Below are 16,518 nucleotides of genomic sequence, written 5' to 3' on the forward strand. Positions count from 1 at the left end.
TTAGATGCAGTTTACGTCATCATTCAAATATATGAAATTTTTTATAATATCCCACATTTATCCCAAATCCAATCAGCCTATGAGTTATACTATCTTTTCTGTAACTTACTGGAGCTGCTAGCTGCTTTGTTTGTTCTGTTATCGGTATAGTTTTTAGTTTATATGAAATTGAGTCAATCACTCCTCTGGTTTTTAATATACATATCTTAATTTCAGCAAGCATGCAACTAGCACTAGCTATATATGTAATGGCCCAAATTTGAGGTTATCGGAATAGTAGTTTCGGGACCACAAATCCGATGAGAAAAATTTTATTTTTCTTATATTTTTATGGTCTACAATTTCACAAAATGATTTCGTGAAAATTTCGTTCGAAAATTTCGACGTTTGGGCACTCAATTTAGTCAAAAGGACTAAATTGTAAAAAGTGCAAAAGTTGAGTTCTACATGTTAGAGGTGTCCAATTGTTATGAAACTTTAAATTGGAGGTCCTTATATTGTAATTATACCATTGGTAACTTGGTAGACAAAAATGGACATGAGATAAGTGAAATAGAAAATTTTTAAGTTAGGGGCAATTTGGTAATCTAGTAATTAAAATGAATTAAAAGGGAAAAAGATGGCAAAAATCATCATCTTCTTCATTAGGACGAAATCAGCAAGGGGGAAGCCATAGTTAGGGTTTTCAAGCTTCCAAGCTCCATAGTAAGTGATCCCAAGTCCCGTTTTTAATGTTTTTTTACGTTTTTGGAGTCCCGGTAGCTTAATTTAGCTTATTCTAGCAATAATTTAACCTAGGGTTTATATTTAGAAAAATACCCATAGGTGAAAAGTGTTTATTTTGATGTTTTATGATAGAATATGAGGCTAGAAATTATGTTAAACAACTTTTGCTAAGCGATTTTAAGTGAAAACGAGTAAAACGACATAATCGGTAAAAATACCTAATGTTCATAAGTACATGTTAGAGTGGGAATTTGATGTTGCCATAGAAGGGAAAAATGTTCAGAATGTTATAAAACATAAGAATAAGAGATGAAGTTTAATTTCCGAGCCTTGGGGTAAAAATGTAATTATGTAAAAGTTTAGGGGCAAAATTGTAATTTGAAAAAGTTAGAGTCGAGGGCTGTTTTGATGAATGTGATTATTAAATAAGTTAAATTTACTATTTTAGATCAAGAAGTACGAAACTCGATGTTAGACAAAGGGAAGAATAAAGTTGAAGACTAAGTTGGTGAATTTGGCTATAATTGGTACCGAGGTAAGTTTACGGTAAATAAATGCAATATTTCAATATTTATTATCAATGCTGTTATTTTCCAGCAACTATGAATTTATTTTATGAATTTATTTGATGATGATCTAAGCATGAAATGATAGAGAATTAAAATTAAAAAGTCCCGTTGATATATAAGGATGGTACTGGATACGAATGTCATGACATTTGGGTAAAGAGGTCCCATGTAAGACCATGTCTGGGACATGGCATTGGCACCGAGATGAGAGGTCCCATGTAAGACCATGTCACCGAGATGAGAGGTCCCCTATAAGACCATGTCTGGGACATGGCATGGGCACCAACATGAGAACATCCCATGTAAGACCATGTCTGGGACATGGCTTTGGCATGTTATTATCAGAAGAGACCCGAGTATCCTTATTATTCCAATGTAGCTCAACGGGCTTGTAAATGAATCATGTTCATGAAAGTTCAGTTTAAAGCATAAATGGCAAGCTCAGGTAAGTTGTGAGACTTAAGAACTTATTATACTATCAATTGATGTTCAACGATGCAGCAAGGATTGAGTAAGTTATGCACACAAGTATTCTAAGTAAACAAGTAAGAGAACTAGTATGAGATTAACTAAAGAGTAAACTAGAGATATAGACATTGAGTTTAATTATTTAAGTTAAATATTGTTATTTATTTGCTAGTAAACTTACTAAGCTTTATGCTTACTTCTTTTATTTCTCTTTCTCTTATAGTATTGCAAAGCTACTTCAAGGATCCTAAAGAAGTCGGAGATCGTCCACACTATCAACTACAACTGCTCGGTATTTTATATCGAAACACGTTTGAGTTATGGCATGTATAGGGATTTAGTTATTTTGTATGTTTGTAATGATGATTTTGCTAATGAGTGATGTGTAAGTATTTGATGATGTATGGTTATTAAAATGATTAAGGATGAAGGTGTTTGTTGTTATGAAAGATTAGGTGATAAATTATGCATGGAAATCATGAAAGGATAAAATTTTGCAAAGAAACAGAATTCAGGCAGCACAGTGACGTGAATTTGAAAAATCACCCAAGATAGTATAAAATGAATTAGAGGGTGAATGATATATGGAATTAAAGCTTGTTGAGTATATTTTCATGGAAAAATAACGGTGTAGAAAAAGAAAATTTATATTTTAAGATATGTGAATTTTAGTAAGATAGGGTCAGAACTGTTTTTGGAGTCCCCTGTTCTGAGTTTAGAAAATAATTACAAATTGTAAAAAAATGGTTATGAGTTGAAATTTACATGCTTAGATTCCTTAATGAGTCTATTTTCTGTAGAAACAAGTAAGAACTTCATATGAAAATCCTACAGTGAGAAAACTTATTTTTAGTAACAAGAGGTCAGATTAGTCGAATGGTGAAACAGGGGAGACTTTAACTAATAAACTGTACTAATTGGCTGAACCAAAAATTCTAAAAATTTTATGGTGAGTAGATATATGAGTCTAGTTTCAGGGAAAATTTACGGAATTAAATTTCGAGTTCTGTAGCTCAAGTTATAATTAATTTAGTAACTGCTGTGCGATTGGACAGATTTGCTGTAAATAGTGAAATAAATTTTCAAACCTAGTTTTTATGCTCCGAATTGGTAAGATAAGCTAAGTAATGCCTCGTGCTCGACTCCGGAAACGGTCTTGGGTAAGGGGTGTTACATTTTGTTGGTATCAGAGCAGGTTTAGTCGGTTCTTGGAAATACTCGGTATGAATAAGTGTCTACCTATACATGCCATACTTATATATTTTGATAGTGTGACAACTCCTGACGATTTTAAAATGTTTTCTTTTATAGTTATGGATCCTGAACGAGCTAGTACAGATGAAGTAGAGAGTAATGCGCCTATTCCCGCAGAAGAGACGGTGCCATCAGATGTTAATGTTAGTGAAAGACCTGCATCAGATAGACAGGGAGGAGGAGCTAGAGAAGCCTTCTTCCAAGCCATGACTGATTGGTTTGCCGAGTTCGTTCGTACGAATCCGGCTGTAAGACCTCCACCCCCTCAAGATTCACAGGTTCCCCATGTAGCTTCCCCAGCTGCAGGTATATTTATTAGGGAGAGACCACCTGTTGATAAGATTAGGAAGCAAGGGGCTGAAGAATTTCGGGCTACCAAAGATGACGATGCAGAAAAAGCAGAATTCTGGCTTGAGAATACCATCAGGGTTTTTGAAGAATTATCTTGTACACCGGAAGAATGTATGAAGTGTGTGGTCTCACTTCTCAGAGATTCCGCTTATCATTGGTGGAAGACTCTCGTGTCTATCGTACCGAGTGAGAGGGTTACTTGGGATTTCTTTCAGGAGGAGTTTCGAAAGAAGTACATCAGCCAGAGATTTATAGATCAGAAAAGGAAGGAGTTTCTTGAGCTAAAACAAGGTAAGATGTCCGTGACTGAATATGAACGCGAATTTGTCAGACTTAGTAAGTATGCTCGGGAATTTGTATCCACCGAAGCCAACATGTGCAAGAGATTTGAAGATGGGCTTAATGATGACATCCGACTATCAGTGGGTGTATTGGAAATCAGAGAGTTTGTTGTTCTGGTAGAAAGAGCTTGTAAAGTAGAAGACTTGTTAAAAGAAAAAGAGAAGAGCAAAGCTGAAGCTGGAGCGCAGGATACAAAGAAGAGGCAAATGAGTAAATCATTTCAGTCTACATCTAAGAGGCCTAGGGAGCTCTCTAGCGGATCACATTTTCCACATATATATTCTGGCCGAAGCAGAAGTAGAAGATTCGAGGGTTTTAGAGCTCAAACCACTACAGTTGCAAATAAATCCTGGCTCTACACATTCATATATATTACTTTGGGTTCGAGACTTTAACCATAAATTCAGTAGGTTCAACAGACAAATTTTTAACAAATGCTAATTTTGTGCATATATATGAATGTGTAGAGCCAGGATCAATTAATGCAATAACAGTTGTATCATAGAGAGAAAATGTACCCGCAATTACATCAGGAGAGGACGCCTCTTCACGAGCTCGAATAGCATATGATCTTGCAGTGCTCTAACATCTGATCTAACCGCTGAATCTTTGAATGCACCCCTATTACTTGCCCCCACTCCTGAGTTTCTCTGCGGTCTACCTCTGGTAGGAGCATTACCTGATCTCGCACTCGTTATTTCTTCTCTTTTAGTTGTTTCAGGACAATCCCGAATAAAGTGATCGGATGCTCCACATCTGAAACAAACATTTTCACCTGCTCTACACTCTCCGGGGTGGCGTCTCCCACATTGAGGACATTCCGGTCTAGGAGGTCGAGTACTGCCAATACTTGCAACTGTAGTGGTTTGAGCTCTAAAACTCTCGAATCTTCTACTTCTGCTTCGGCCAGAATATATATGTGGAAAATGTGATCCGCTAGAGAGCTCCCTAGGCCTCTTAGATGTAGACTGAAATGATTTACTCATTTGCCTCTTCTTTGTATCCTGCGCTCCAGCTTCAGCTTTGCTCTTCTCTTTTTCTTTTAACAAGTCTTCTACTTTACAAGCTCTTTCTACCAGAACAACAAACTCTCTGATTTCCAATACACCCACTGATAGTCGGATGTCATCATTAAGCCCATCTTCAAATCTCTTGCACATGTTGGCTTCGGTGGATACAAATTCCCGAGCATACTTACTAAGTCTGACAAATTCGCGTTCATATTCAGTCACGGACATCTTACCTTGTTTTAGCTCAAGAAACTCCTTCCTTTTCTGATCTATAAATCTCTGGCTGATGTACTTCTTTCGAAACTCCTCCTGAAAGAAATCCCAAGTAACCCTCTCACTCGGTACGATAGACACGAGAGTCTTCCACCAATGATAAGCGGAATCTCTGAGAAGTGAGACCACACACTTCATACATTCTTCCGGTGTACAAGATAATTCTTCAAAAACCCTGATGGTATTCTCAAGCCAGAATTCTGCTTTTTCTGCATCGTCATCTTTGGTAGCCCGAAATTCTTCAGCCCCTTGCTTCCTAATCTTATCAACAGGTGGTCTCTCCCTGATAAATATACCTGCAGCTGGGGAAGCTACATGGGGAACCTGTGAATCTTGAGGGGGTGGAGGTCTTACAGCCGGATTCGTACGAACAAACTCGGCAAACCAATCAGTCATGGCTTGGAAGAAGGCTTCTCTAGCTCCTCCTCCCTGTCTATCTGATGCAGGTCTTTCACTAACATTAACATCTGATGGCACCGTCCCTTCTGCGGGAATAGGCGCATTACTCTCTACTTCATCTGTACTAGCTCGTTCAGGATCCATAACTATAAAAGAAAATATTTTAAAATCGTCAGGAGTCGTCACACTATCAAAATATATAAGTATGGCATGTATAGGTAGACACTTATTCATACCGAGTATTTCCAAGAACCGACTAAACCTACTCTGATACCAACAAAATGTAACACCCCTTACCCGAGACCGTTTCCGGAGTCGAGCACGAGGCATTACTTAGCTTATCTTACCAATTCGGAGCATAAAAACTAGGTTTGAAAATTTATTTCACTATTTACAGCAAATCTGTCCAATCGCACAGCAGTTACTAAATTAATTATAACTTGAGCTACAGAACTCGAAATTTAATTCCGTAAATTTTCCCTGAAACTAGACTCATATATCTACTCACCATAAAATTTTTAGAATTTTTGGTTCAGCCAATTAGTACAGTTTATTAGTTAAAGTCTCCCCTGTTTCACCATTCGACTAATCTGACCTCTTGTTACTAAAAATAAGTTTTCTCACTGTAGGATTTTCATATGAAGTTCTTACTTGTTTCTACAGAAAATAGACTCATTAAGGAATCTAAGCATGTAAATTTCAACTCATAACCATTTTTGTACAATTTTTAATTATTTTCTAAACTCAGAACAGGGGACTCCAAAAACAGTTCTGACCCTATCTTACTAAAATTCACATATCTTAAAATATAAATTTTCTTTTTCTACACCGTTATTTTTCATGAAAATATACTCAACAAGCTTTAATTCCATATATCATTCACCCTCTAATTCATTTTATACTATCTTGGGTGATTTTTCAAATTCACGTCACTTTGCTGCCTGAATTCTGTTTCTTTGCAAAATTTTATCCTTTCATGATTTCCATGCATAATTTATCACCTAATCTTTCATAACAACAAACACATTCATCCTTAATCATTTTAATAACCATACATCATCAAATACTTACACATCACTCATTAGCAAAATCATCATTACAAACATACAAAATAACTAAATCCCTATACATGCCATAACTCAAACGTGTTTCGATATAAAATACCGAGCAGTTGTAGTTGATAGTGTGGACGATCTCCGACTTCTTTAGGATCCTTGAAGTAGCTTTGCAATACTATAAGAGAAAGAGAAATAAAAGAAGTAAGCATAAAGCTTAGTAAGTTTACTAGCAAATCAATAACAATATTTAACTTAAATAATTAAACTCAATGTTTATATCTCTAGTTTACTCTTTAGTTAATCTCATACTAGTTCTCTTACTTGTTTACTTAGAATACTTGTGTGCATAACTTACTCAATCATTGCTGCATCGTTGAACATCAATTGATAGTATAATAAGTTCTTAAGTCTCACAACTTACCTGAGCTTGCCATTTATGCTTTAAACTGAACTTTCATGAACATGATTCATTTACAAGCCCGTTGAGCTACATTGGAATAATAAGGATACTCGGGTCTCTTCTGATAATAACATGCCAAAGCCATGTCCCAGACATGGTCTTACATGGGATGTTCTCATGTTGGTGCCCATGCCATGTCCCAGACATGGTCTTATAGGGGACCTCTCATCTCGGTGCCAACGCCATGTCCCAGACATGGTCTTACATGGGACCTCTCATCTCGGTGCCAATGCCATGTCCCAGACATGGTCTTACATGGGACCTCTTTACCCAAATGTCATGACATTCGTATCCAGTACCATCCTTATGTATCAACGGGACTTTTTAATTTTAATTCTCTATCATTTCATGCTTAGATCATCATCAAATAAATTCATAAAATAAATTCATAGTTGCTGGAAAATAACAGCATTGATAATAAATATTAAAATATTACATTTATTTACCGTAAACTTACCTCGGTACCAATTATAGCCAAATTCACCAACTTAGTCTTCAACTTTATTCTTCCCTTTGTCTAACCTCGAGTTTCGTACTTCTTGATCTAAAATAGTAAATTTAACTTATTTAATAATCACATTCATCAAAACAGCCCTCGACTCTAACTTTTTCAAAATTACAATTTTGCCCCTAAACTTTTACATAATTACATTTTTGCCCCAAGGCTCGGAAATTAAACTTCATCTCTTATTCTTATGTTTTATAACATTCTGAACATTTTTCCCTTCTATGGCAACATCAAATTCCCACTCTAACATGTACTTATGAACATTAGGTATTTTTACCGATTATGTCGTTTTACTCGTTTTCACTTAAAATCGCTTAGCAAAAGTTGTTTAACATAATTTCTAGCCTCATATTCTATCATAAAACATCAAAATAAACACTTTTCACCTATGGGTATTTTTCTAAATATAAACCCTAGGTTAAATTATTGCTAGAATAAGCTAAATTAAGCTACCGGGACTCCAAAAACGTAAAAAACATTAAAAACGGGACTTGGGATCACTTACTATGGAGCTTGGAAGCTTGAAAACCCTAACTATGGCTTCCCCCCTTGCTGATTTCGTCCTAATGAAGAAGATGATGATTTTTGCCATCTTTTTCCCTTTTAATTCATTTTAATTACTAGATTACCAAATTGCCCCTAACTTAAAAATTTTCTATTTCACTTATCTCATGTCCATTTTTGTCTACCAAGTTACCAATGGTATAATTACCATATAAGGACCTCCAATTAAAAGTTTCATAACAATTGGACACCTCTAACATGTAGAACTCAACTTTTGCACTTTTTACAATTTAGTCATTTTGACTAAATTGAGTGCCCAAACGTCGAAATTTTCAAACGAAATTTTCACGAAATCATTTTGTGAAATTGTAGACCATAAAAATATAAGAAAAATAAAATTTTTCTCATCGGATTTGTGGTCCCGAAACCACTGTTCCGATAACCTCAAATTTGGGCCATTACAATATAATGGTACTGTGTTTATATATATATATATTTGTGTTTGCGATTAACTTGAAATTTTCGGATATTATATATAAATTATCATGTATTTTAGGTCTGGCGTCTACATTGCATAATATTATTCGTTTCTCTTGGTCAAATTGTCTTAAGCCATAAGGTTATATTTTATATTAACAAATTATTTTTTTAATTTTTAATTATATAACTTTAATAATAATCAAATATTAAGGTATGATTGACCTTAAAAGACTAAGTTTAGAGGCACAATATGAATTTTAGAGTCAAATTTTAGAATTAATTGATTTGGCTCATACCTATACATATTAGGTTAGTGATTTTCTTGTATTTTGATTTGTATGTCTTGTTAAGAAATTATCTTCCTCCACTAAGAAGAGTCTTTTTGATAGAATTATTCGTCTTGTGCTAACTATTTTCGTGTGTCTATTGCAACAACCAGACAAGTATTTTTAGCCATGAGAATTGTGAAGACAAGCTTTGTAATAGAATGGAGGATGATTTTCTTTCAACTTACTTGGTAACATACATAAAAAAAGAGATAGCTCGAGAATTTTCAACAAATTCTATTATTAATGAGTTCAATCTTATGAAAAACGGAGAGTACAAATTAAGATGTCTAGTATTGAGAAATAGGACTAAAGCCAAGTTCCGCCCCATTTAGAGTAAAATCCTTATTAATATTTTGGTATACTTTTGAATAGAAAATTATATATTTTTTATATAATATCATTTATAAAAATGAAATTTCCATGTAAAAATTTAAAAGATAAAAGAAATTAGGGCCACAAAAATGACCAAAGTTGGACAGGTAAAAAAGTTGCACCGCCCATATCTTTTGTTTGAACAGAATATTTGCTTTCTTTCAGTGCGAAAAAAGATAAAGAAAAGGTGAATGAATTCCAATTTAAAATTTGAACGCAGTTAATTTTAATCTTACTTTTAAGTTGGGATATTTTTGTATTAAAAGAGAAAAACTGGTAATTGAAGTTGAAAACTATAGGGCAGTGCTGAGCTGAGGCAGATGGAGAGTGGTAGTGATGGGAAGACGCTAGCTGCAACACATTGCATTAAGGAACTACTGGGGAAGGATAGTTGATTATATTTATAAGCCAATTGTGTTGAAATCAGTACCTGTTAGCTCCTACCAAAACCAAACCTGTTTTTATCTCAACTCACTTATTAAATTATTAAAATATTTAACAAATTAATAAATATTAGTTTTATTTAAAATCTAAAAAAATGAAATTTGAACCCCAAATATTAAACATACACTCTTCCAACTTTACTATTAACTAAAATAACTTTTAGTTTTTATTTGAATTTTTAATAAATATATTATATAATTATTTTCATTCACATCATGGGTATGTTATTATTTTATTAATATTATCGTCGATTGAGTTAGTATCACAAGTTAATTCAATACCAATTCAAGAAAAATGACAATGGTATGATAAACGATTGGAGTGCTTTTAATATCCTTAATTTGATGTATTTAACTATTTTAATTCCTTTTTACTCACAAGTTAAATTATTTTTTTATTTTAATTTCATACATATTGCATATGTATTATTGTTATTACTAGTTTCAAATCTTACATTTCAATTTTTTTATTATATATTATTTATAAACACATCCATATGTTCTAAATATGTAACTTTTACATGCATATATAGTCTGTAATAAAATTTTCAATTATAATTTAGTAATATAAGTTAAAGTTGTCATACATTGCATCTGTATGTACAGCACCCGTTGATTGAGTATTAGCTCGATTGGCATGAGCATTGTTTTCAATACTGGAAGACGTTTGTTTGAGTGTGTTGAAGCACATTATCCTCCTATTATGTCAAAAAGAGCAGATATTATCAAAACATATAATGAGATTATTTAAAAATTAAATAAATAAATAATTACAACACCCAATACGTGTTATTTTAGCTAAATTATGCCATGCTCACAACACAAGTAAAAAATTATTAATAAATTTAAGAAAATAATATAATAATTAAATGGATTAATATTTGGTGCACTGATAATGTATTCTTTTTATTCCATAATTGTACTCTTTTTATTTCGTAAGTAGCCTTATAAAACGTTACGCGTCTCTCTTTTTTTAAATATTTATTTTTTAATATTATATTATACCTTTGTAGAACACTTTTCAACTCCCTAACATTGACCACAAGCAACCATATTTTCATTAGCATTTAACCACTCACTTCAAAAACTTACCTCAACAGATACAGTTGTCCATATTTTTTATATATTATAAAAAATTTAGACTTATTTATAAACATTTACTTAAGCCTTACCAACAATTTCTGAAATGAATCTTACTAACTTTTTTTTAATTACCAATTACTTAAAATTTTTTAATAATAATTATTCATGTTACAATTATGGAATGTAACCCAACGTGGCTTAGTTTATATATATATATATATATATATATATATAATGATTTCATTAATTATAGGTTTTGATCATATATGTTCTCTTTTACATAATACCTAAAACTATCCATAGCCCTTCCCCAACTCATAAATAGAAGGATAATGTGTTTCAGTGCACTCAAACCCACATCCTCCTTTACAGGCAACAATACCCATACCAATCGAGTTAAAACTTAATCAGTCAATGTGGCATAGTTAAATTTTAGTCATTTGTCACAATAAATTAATGGCACTTGGTAGGTTATCATGTTATAAAAAACACAATTTTACTCTTAAATTATACAGTTCCAATTTAATTACCTAAAATAATACGAAGAGAATCATAAATTATTTCCTTCCCAATTTTATTCTACAAGCGAGTAACTCTTTTGGATGGTTGATGCTCCATTGATTGAAATTATTTAAAATCTCTGTAAACTTTTGAAGATGGTAAAAATCATATATATATATATATATAGGGATAAGAGGACTACTACTTAAAGGTTTCGAGGATGAAATAGATTAAAATCGCATAGATAAGGATTCAAAGATTCACTTTCTTTTTACATTACTAAGATTATAATGTTGTTCAAGATGCGGGGTTGTGGTTGAAAGGATTAAATTAGTTTTTTATGGGAATAAATGTGGTCAAGTTTCATACTCCTGAATTGTATATAAAAGTTGGTAAAACGTTATTTCAAAAAATAGAAATAATTATTTATTAAAAAACGTAAGTAAATGGTAATACAAAAGAGGTTGGTAAGATTCACTTTAAAAATGGTAAAACTTGGTAAATGTTTACATATATGTCTGATTTTATTTTATTTTTATAATATGTGGAACACGTGGACATGTGTATCGATATAAATAGAAAAATGCACTCTCTTTTCTTTTAATTCTGATATTGCAGCTTAGAATAATAAGTATAGTATGATGCACCTAAAAATAAAAATATTAATCAACACATCGAGTACTTTTTAATTGTAGTAAAAAGTCTACTTATTTTATGCATGTAAGACTATAATGGTGAGAAAATATTGGGGTTGTGATTGAAAGTATTATATTGTTTTAGAATTACTAGTGGCCCACTGTTTTCCAAGAAATGATCTTAGTTACGTATAGTGTGAATTCATGTCTTGATCACACTTAAAATGTCAATTGTTACGTTGTTATCATAAACTGAACCAACTTCAATTCTTTTAAGGTCCATTATCACGCAATTATGCGTTTGAGATTCAAATCCCTCTTCTCAATTCAATTCTAAAATGCAGGTTTTCAGCGTTAAAGATTATAAAAGTAGTAATTATAAGGCCCTTGGATCGACCAAAGCTATTGTTTGATACTATTTGCAGTTTAACAGACATGGAACACTCGTCACCGGAAGAATGGAAGCTAACCAGTTCGAAAGCACAATAAACAAATCAAAGCTTACCCGATATCCAAAGAGGGCGTAGTTCGGAAATAAGCAAACATGTTACAAATGTTGAAACTTGAACTCAAAACATTGCTAAATGCAAAAGAAACATGACCAGAAAATGCAAATCTACTTCAATTTCTACCAAAACATTGAAACAATGAATCTTTATCATGCAAATGTTACAGATGCCGTTATTTAATTGCCCTTAACTCCTACTAACAACAATAGAGGGAAGAGATGTAATTGCATGGATATTAAAACGAGGTTCTAAAGATACTAATCAAAAGCATTAACTGAAAACCCTCAATTCTGATGTTAATGGCATCTCTTGCTTCACTACCCCGACCTATAAAACACGTTAACTTAAGTTGCTGGTTTGTGATTGTACAGAACTGTGCTCTAACAATTTAGATGTACCAGTATTATACGTTGTTCGTAAGATATTAATCCGCTCTCCAAGGATATACTCCTTAAGTCCCTCGATTGCAGCATATTCCTTCTCCATTAGAAGCTCCGCATCTTCACAATGCTTGATTTTGGAGTTCAATTTCTTTAACTGTATTCAAGGAAAGGACAAAATATTAAGCATGACTTTAAGGATAAATCAAATAGCTTCATGATAAACATTAAGTGAAAACAGAAACTTCAACCCACTTGTGCTTCGATTATGGTTGCAACTAAATGTTCAATCTCCTTCTCTTCCTGCACAGCTAATAATTTGGCATGAGCAGCTGCTGCTCCGAGACCTGTTGCAACTGCCGCTCTAATTCGCAATGGTAAAGGTATGTCACTCTTCTTCGGATGTGTCTCTTGAGATTCTGCAAGAGAGTCTATTTTCTTACAAATTATGATGATGATTAGGAATGGAAGGACTCCGACTATGAATGTGCAAAAGATAAAAAGTAGAGCACAAATCGAAAACATTGAAATATTAAAGAAACGATGTCTATGTGCTGAGTGATAAATGGACACGCTGGCAATAATTCAGTAGAAGGAATATGAACAATATCTACTTTTGATCACATAATTTGGTTCTTCAGCCAAAACCACCAAATGATGTTGTAATACTGTACTCAAATGTATATATACCTGATGGATTAGACCTCTCCTTTATCTCTGACTCTTCAGTTTTATGAGCTCTAAAACATGTAAGAGATCGAATACTTCAAAACACCATACTGATGTAAAAAAACCTAACAGTAAATTTAGCTGCAAAGGGAAAGAAAAATAAGAATAACAGTATTAACTTTTAAACAACCTTTCTTGCTGATAAATTGAAGGAGATAGCGACCCATTAGTTAAATCAATATGATCACCATAAAAAATTTCCCTCGGACAAGACATTTCGTCAGAAAGCATCACAACTGCAGCTTCAGCTGCAGCAGCAGTGATTTGAGGCCCAACCATGGTAGAGATGCGAGCAACCTGTAGAAAACACAATCAATTAATGTATAACCAAAATCTTTAAAGAATGCTTGTCTTTATACATGCAACAAACTTATAATATATGAGAAAAGCATAAATTTGGATAAAATGGAGGCATCATGTATAAGTAACATAGCCTGGTACAATTTTACCTGCTTCATGAGAGAACTATCAGCATCTGAAGTGGAAGCAGTGCGTTTTTTCTTCAAAGGAGGCTCCTGATTCTCAGAATCCCCATTCTTTTCGTTCTCATTTGCACCATCATAACCTTGATCCTCGTTTATAATATTCTCTTGATCCTCAGATGAAGGAACAACAACTGGTTTTATGCCATTCATGCTCATACTTGTACCGCTGAAATTGCCCCTTCCCCTGGCAGAATCTATCAAAGACTCCCCAAAAGGCAGCTCAATGAGCTTTGTAATACAATCAAGTTTAGACTTGGTTTGGACATTTTGAGCAACAAGATCCCAGTCATCCCCATGTTTCAGAACAGAATCCAAAAGAAGAAGAGTTTCTGCTTCGGTCCACACAGTACCATTGGCAGCACTCTTCTCACGGCAATCTTTCAACTCGAAATCATCCATAGACTTATCCTCGCCATAATTTCCATTTTTGAAGCATTTATCGCAAACTATGAAAGTATCCTACAGATGCATTAAAACATATATCACTCAACTTCACAACACAATCAAGTCGACTACATGCCTTCAGCTTTGTGCAGGTAATTACAACAACGAACACAGAATACATATATATACATCCAGACACATTGGCACCCAAATAACCAAGCTACAGTGTCCCAAATCAAACATGAATTTGATAAGAATCTAACAAATAAAAAGCTTGTACAAAAGACTTTAAGTCTGGAACAAGAAACGTATGATTACACCTATAAAACCAGTTACCTGGAGAAACGTTATATTAAATGCTAAGCACAAATTATCTATAAGAAAACCATTGTTCATTGGGATAATTCATAGATAAAAACAATTCCAAACAAAATTTAAACGCAAAAAGAATCTTTCAAATTTTTAAAAATGAATTACCTTTTTATATTCATAGTACCCAGAATGACAATTATCTCCACAACTACCACAATGTAGTCTCTTCAAATCACCAAAAACATCAGAATATGAAGCCAGGGGAGGCAACTTGACTCCACTCTCTTCAACCCCATCACCACTGTTCTTACCCTTAACGACCGGTGCCGAAAGCGGCCGCAACGAATTAGGAGTAGCGACGACCCGGACTCCATTCGGGGCCCCGTTTTCGACCCGAACCCTATCATCGTTCTCGGAACCTTCGTGGGGTGGAGGCGGGGCGAGGAAGTTGATCAAACCCCAGGTTTCCAAGAAGCGGAAGACCTTGTGGAGTAAAGTGACGTCTCCGATGAGGGATTTGCGGATTTCGGTGAAAGTGAGGCGGCGAGAAGGGTCTTCCCTGTATTTGTTGATGATGAAATCCCTGTACTCCTTGTAGATTTTAGGGGTTCTTGAGATTGAGCTGCCTTCGAAGAATTCTTTCAATGCTTGCCTCTCTGTTTCGTGAATATCGTTCCAAGCAAACCAACCTAAGAAGAAGAAGAAGAAGAAGAAGAAGAAGAAGAAATGAGATTTTTCGTCAGGGTTTTGGAGAAGGGGAATATTGATTAATCAATTAGAAAGGAGGAACTTACTGGAGTAGCTCGGTATGGTGTAGAGGTCGAGCTCTGGTTCTTCGGGTCGATTTGAATCCGGGTTCGGGTCATGTCGAGGCTTGTTCTCCATTCCCGGGTCCTTGGTGAGTTTTGGAATTTGGATTCTGTCGGTTTTTTGGGTCCGATTCAGGATTTACTCTGTTAATCACTTTTAATGCGAATGGGTTTTTCTATTGCAACAACCGGTTACACTCATATAAGTCACCGACCAATCGTAATCTCGCTTGTCCTGTACATGATAGTAATTGAATTTAGATGAAAATTTTTCAAATTCAAAAATCAATTTGTTGAATTGAATTACTTGGAGAAATATCACCAACAATCAAACAACTTTAAAATTATTAGTGTAAAAATTTTAAAATTTCAATTTTTAATGAAATATATTTTTATCTAATCTTAACAATTTTTAAATTTAAAAATTGACCTTCAATTATTAATATATTTTTTAAATTATTAGTATCACATTCTAAAATTAAAATAAAAAAATTCATTTAATAATCATATTTCAAAAAGTGACATTTTAATAAATTTGAATTAAATTTAATAAATAAATTCAATGATATTAGCAATTCAGCATTTTAATCAAATAAATAATTTAGATTACCTAGTGACATTTATATACGTTAAAGTACTAAATTATGTTAAATTTAAAGTTAAATTAAATCTTAAATTTGCATGTAGTATAATGACTGAAATTAAAATTTGACCATTTTTATATAATTAAAACAATAAAAGAATTAGAATTATGTTACTAAGGTAAAGAAAAAAATCATGGAAACATGTCAAAGAAGGATTAGAGAATTTTAATAATGTTAACAATTTTTAAAAAGCATGCCAACATTTTAATTAGAATAAAGTATTTAGTTTAACTAATAACATTATAAATGTTAAGGTAACAACTTATATAAAATATATATATATATAAATTAGATCTTAAATTTAAGTATAATATAATGATTAAATTGAAATTTGATCTTTTATATAATATAAACCAATAAAAGAGTCAATTTTGAAATTTAATAAAAAAAAGAGAGAAAAAAATGTGCATGCGTCAATTAGAGATGATAACGGAACGAAACAACAGTTATTGCTGATCGATTTTGATTTGATATATTCTTAATTTAAGTTGATATTGATAT

At 33.2% G+C, this 16,518-nt stretch overlaps 1 protein-coding gene across 3 annotated transcripts; it reads right to left on the minus strand.

Moving 5' to 3' along the window:
• Window positions 1-12,363: 12,363 nt before the first annotated feature.
• On the minus strand, window positions 12,364-15,521 carry LOC107913439 (SWI/SNF complex subunit SWI3A). Of its 3 annotated transcripts, none has more exons than XM_016842013.2 (7): window positions 15,359-15,521; window positions 14,730-15,253; window positions 13,833-14,327; window positions 13,514-13,680; window positions 13,345-13,394; window positions 12,910-13,073; window positions 12,364-12,811 (listed from the first exon to the last, which is right to left on the minus strand). In XM_016842013.2, the coding sequence occupies exons 1-7, from the start codon at window positions 15,447-15,449 to the stop codon at window positions 12,614-12,616; spliced, it is 1,689 nt and encodes a 562-aa protein (XP_016697502.1). In that variant the 5' UTR covers window positions 15,450-15,521; the 3' UTR covers window positions 12,364-12,613. The 3 variants fall into 3 exon arrangements, 2 of the variants coding, with proteins under 2 accessions (XP_016697502.1, XP_016697501.1); XM_016842012.2 differs by having other exon boundaries at window positions 12,910-13,085; XR_005921875.1 differs by lacking the exon at window positions 12,364-12,811 and having other exon boundaries at window positions 13,059-13,073; window positions 13,345-13,464; window positions 13,572-13,680.
• Window positions 15,522-16,518: the final 997 nt, after the last annotated feature.

Source organism: Gossypium hirsutum, chromosome D12 (genome assembly GCF_007990345.1).
Source record: "Gossypium hirsutum isolate 1008001.06 chromosome D12, Gossypium_hirsutum_v2.1, whole genome shotgun sequence".
NCBI lineage: Eukaryota > Viridiplantae > Streptophyta > Magnoliopsida > Malvales > Malvaceae > Gossypium > Gossypium hirsutum.

Bases quoted from the DNA above. Each gene is read 5' to 3' on its own strand.
- LOC107913439 (XM_016842012.2), bottom strand. From the start codon at position 15,449: ATGGAGAACAAGCCTCGACATGACCCGAACCCGGATTCAAATCGACCC. The intron at 13,395-13,513 runs GTTGTTTAAAAG...TACATGTTTTAG, and splicing joins TCAATTTATCAGCAAGAAAG to AGCTCATAAAACTGAAGAGT. The intron at 13,086-13,344 runs GTATATATACAT...GTAAGAAAATAG, and splicing joins GGAGAGGTCTAATCCATCAG to ACTCTCTTGCAGAATCTCAA.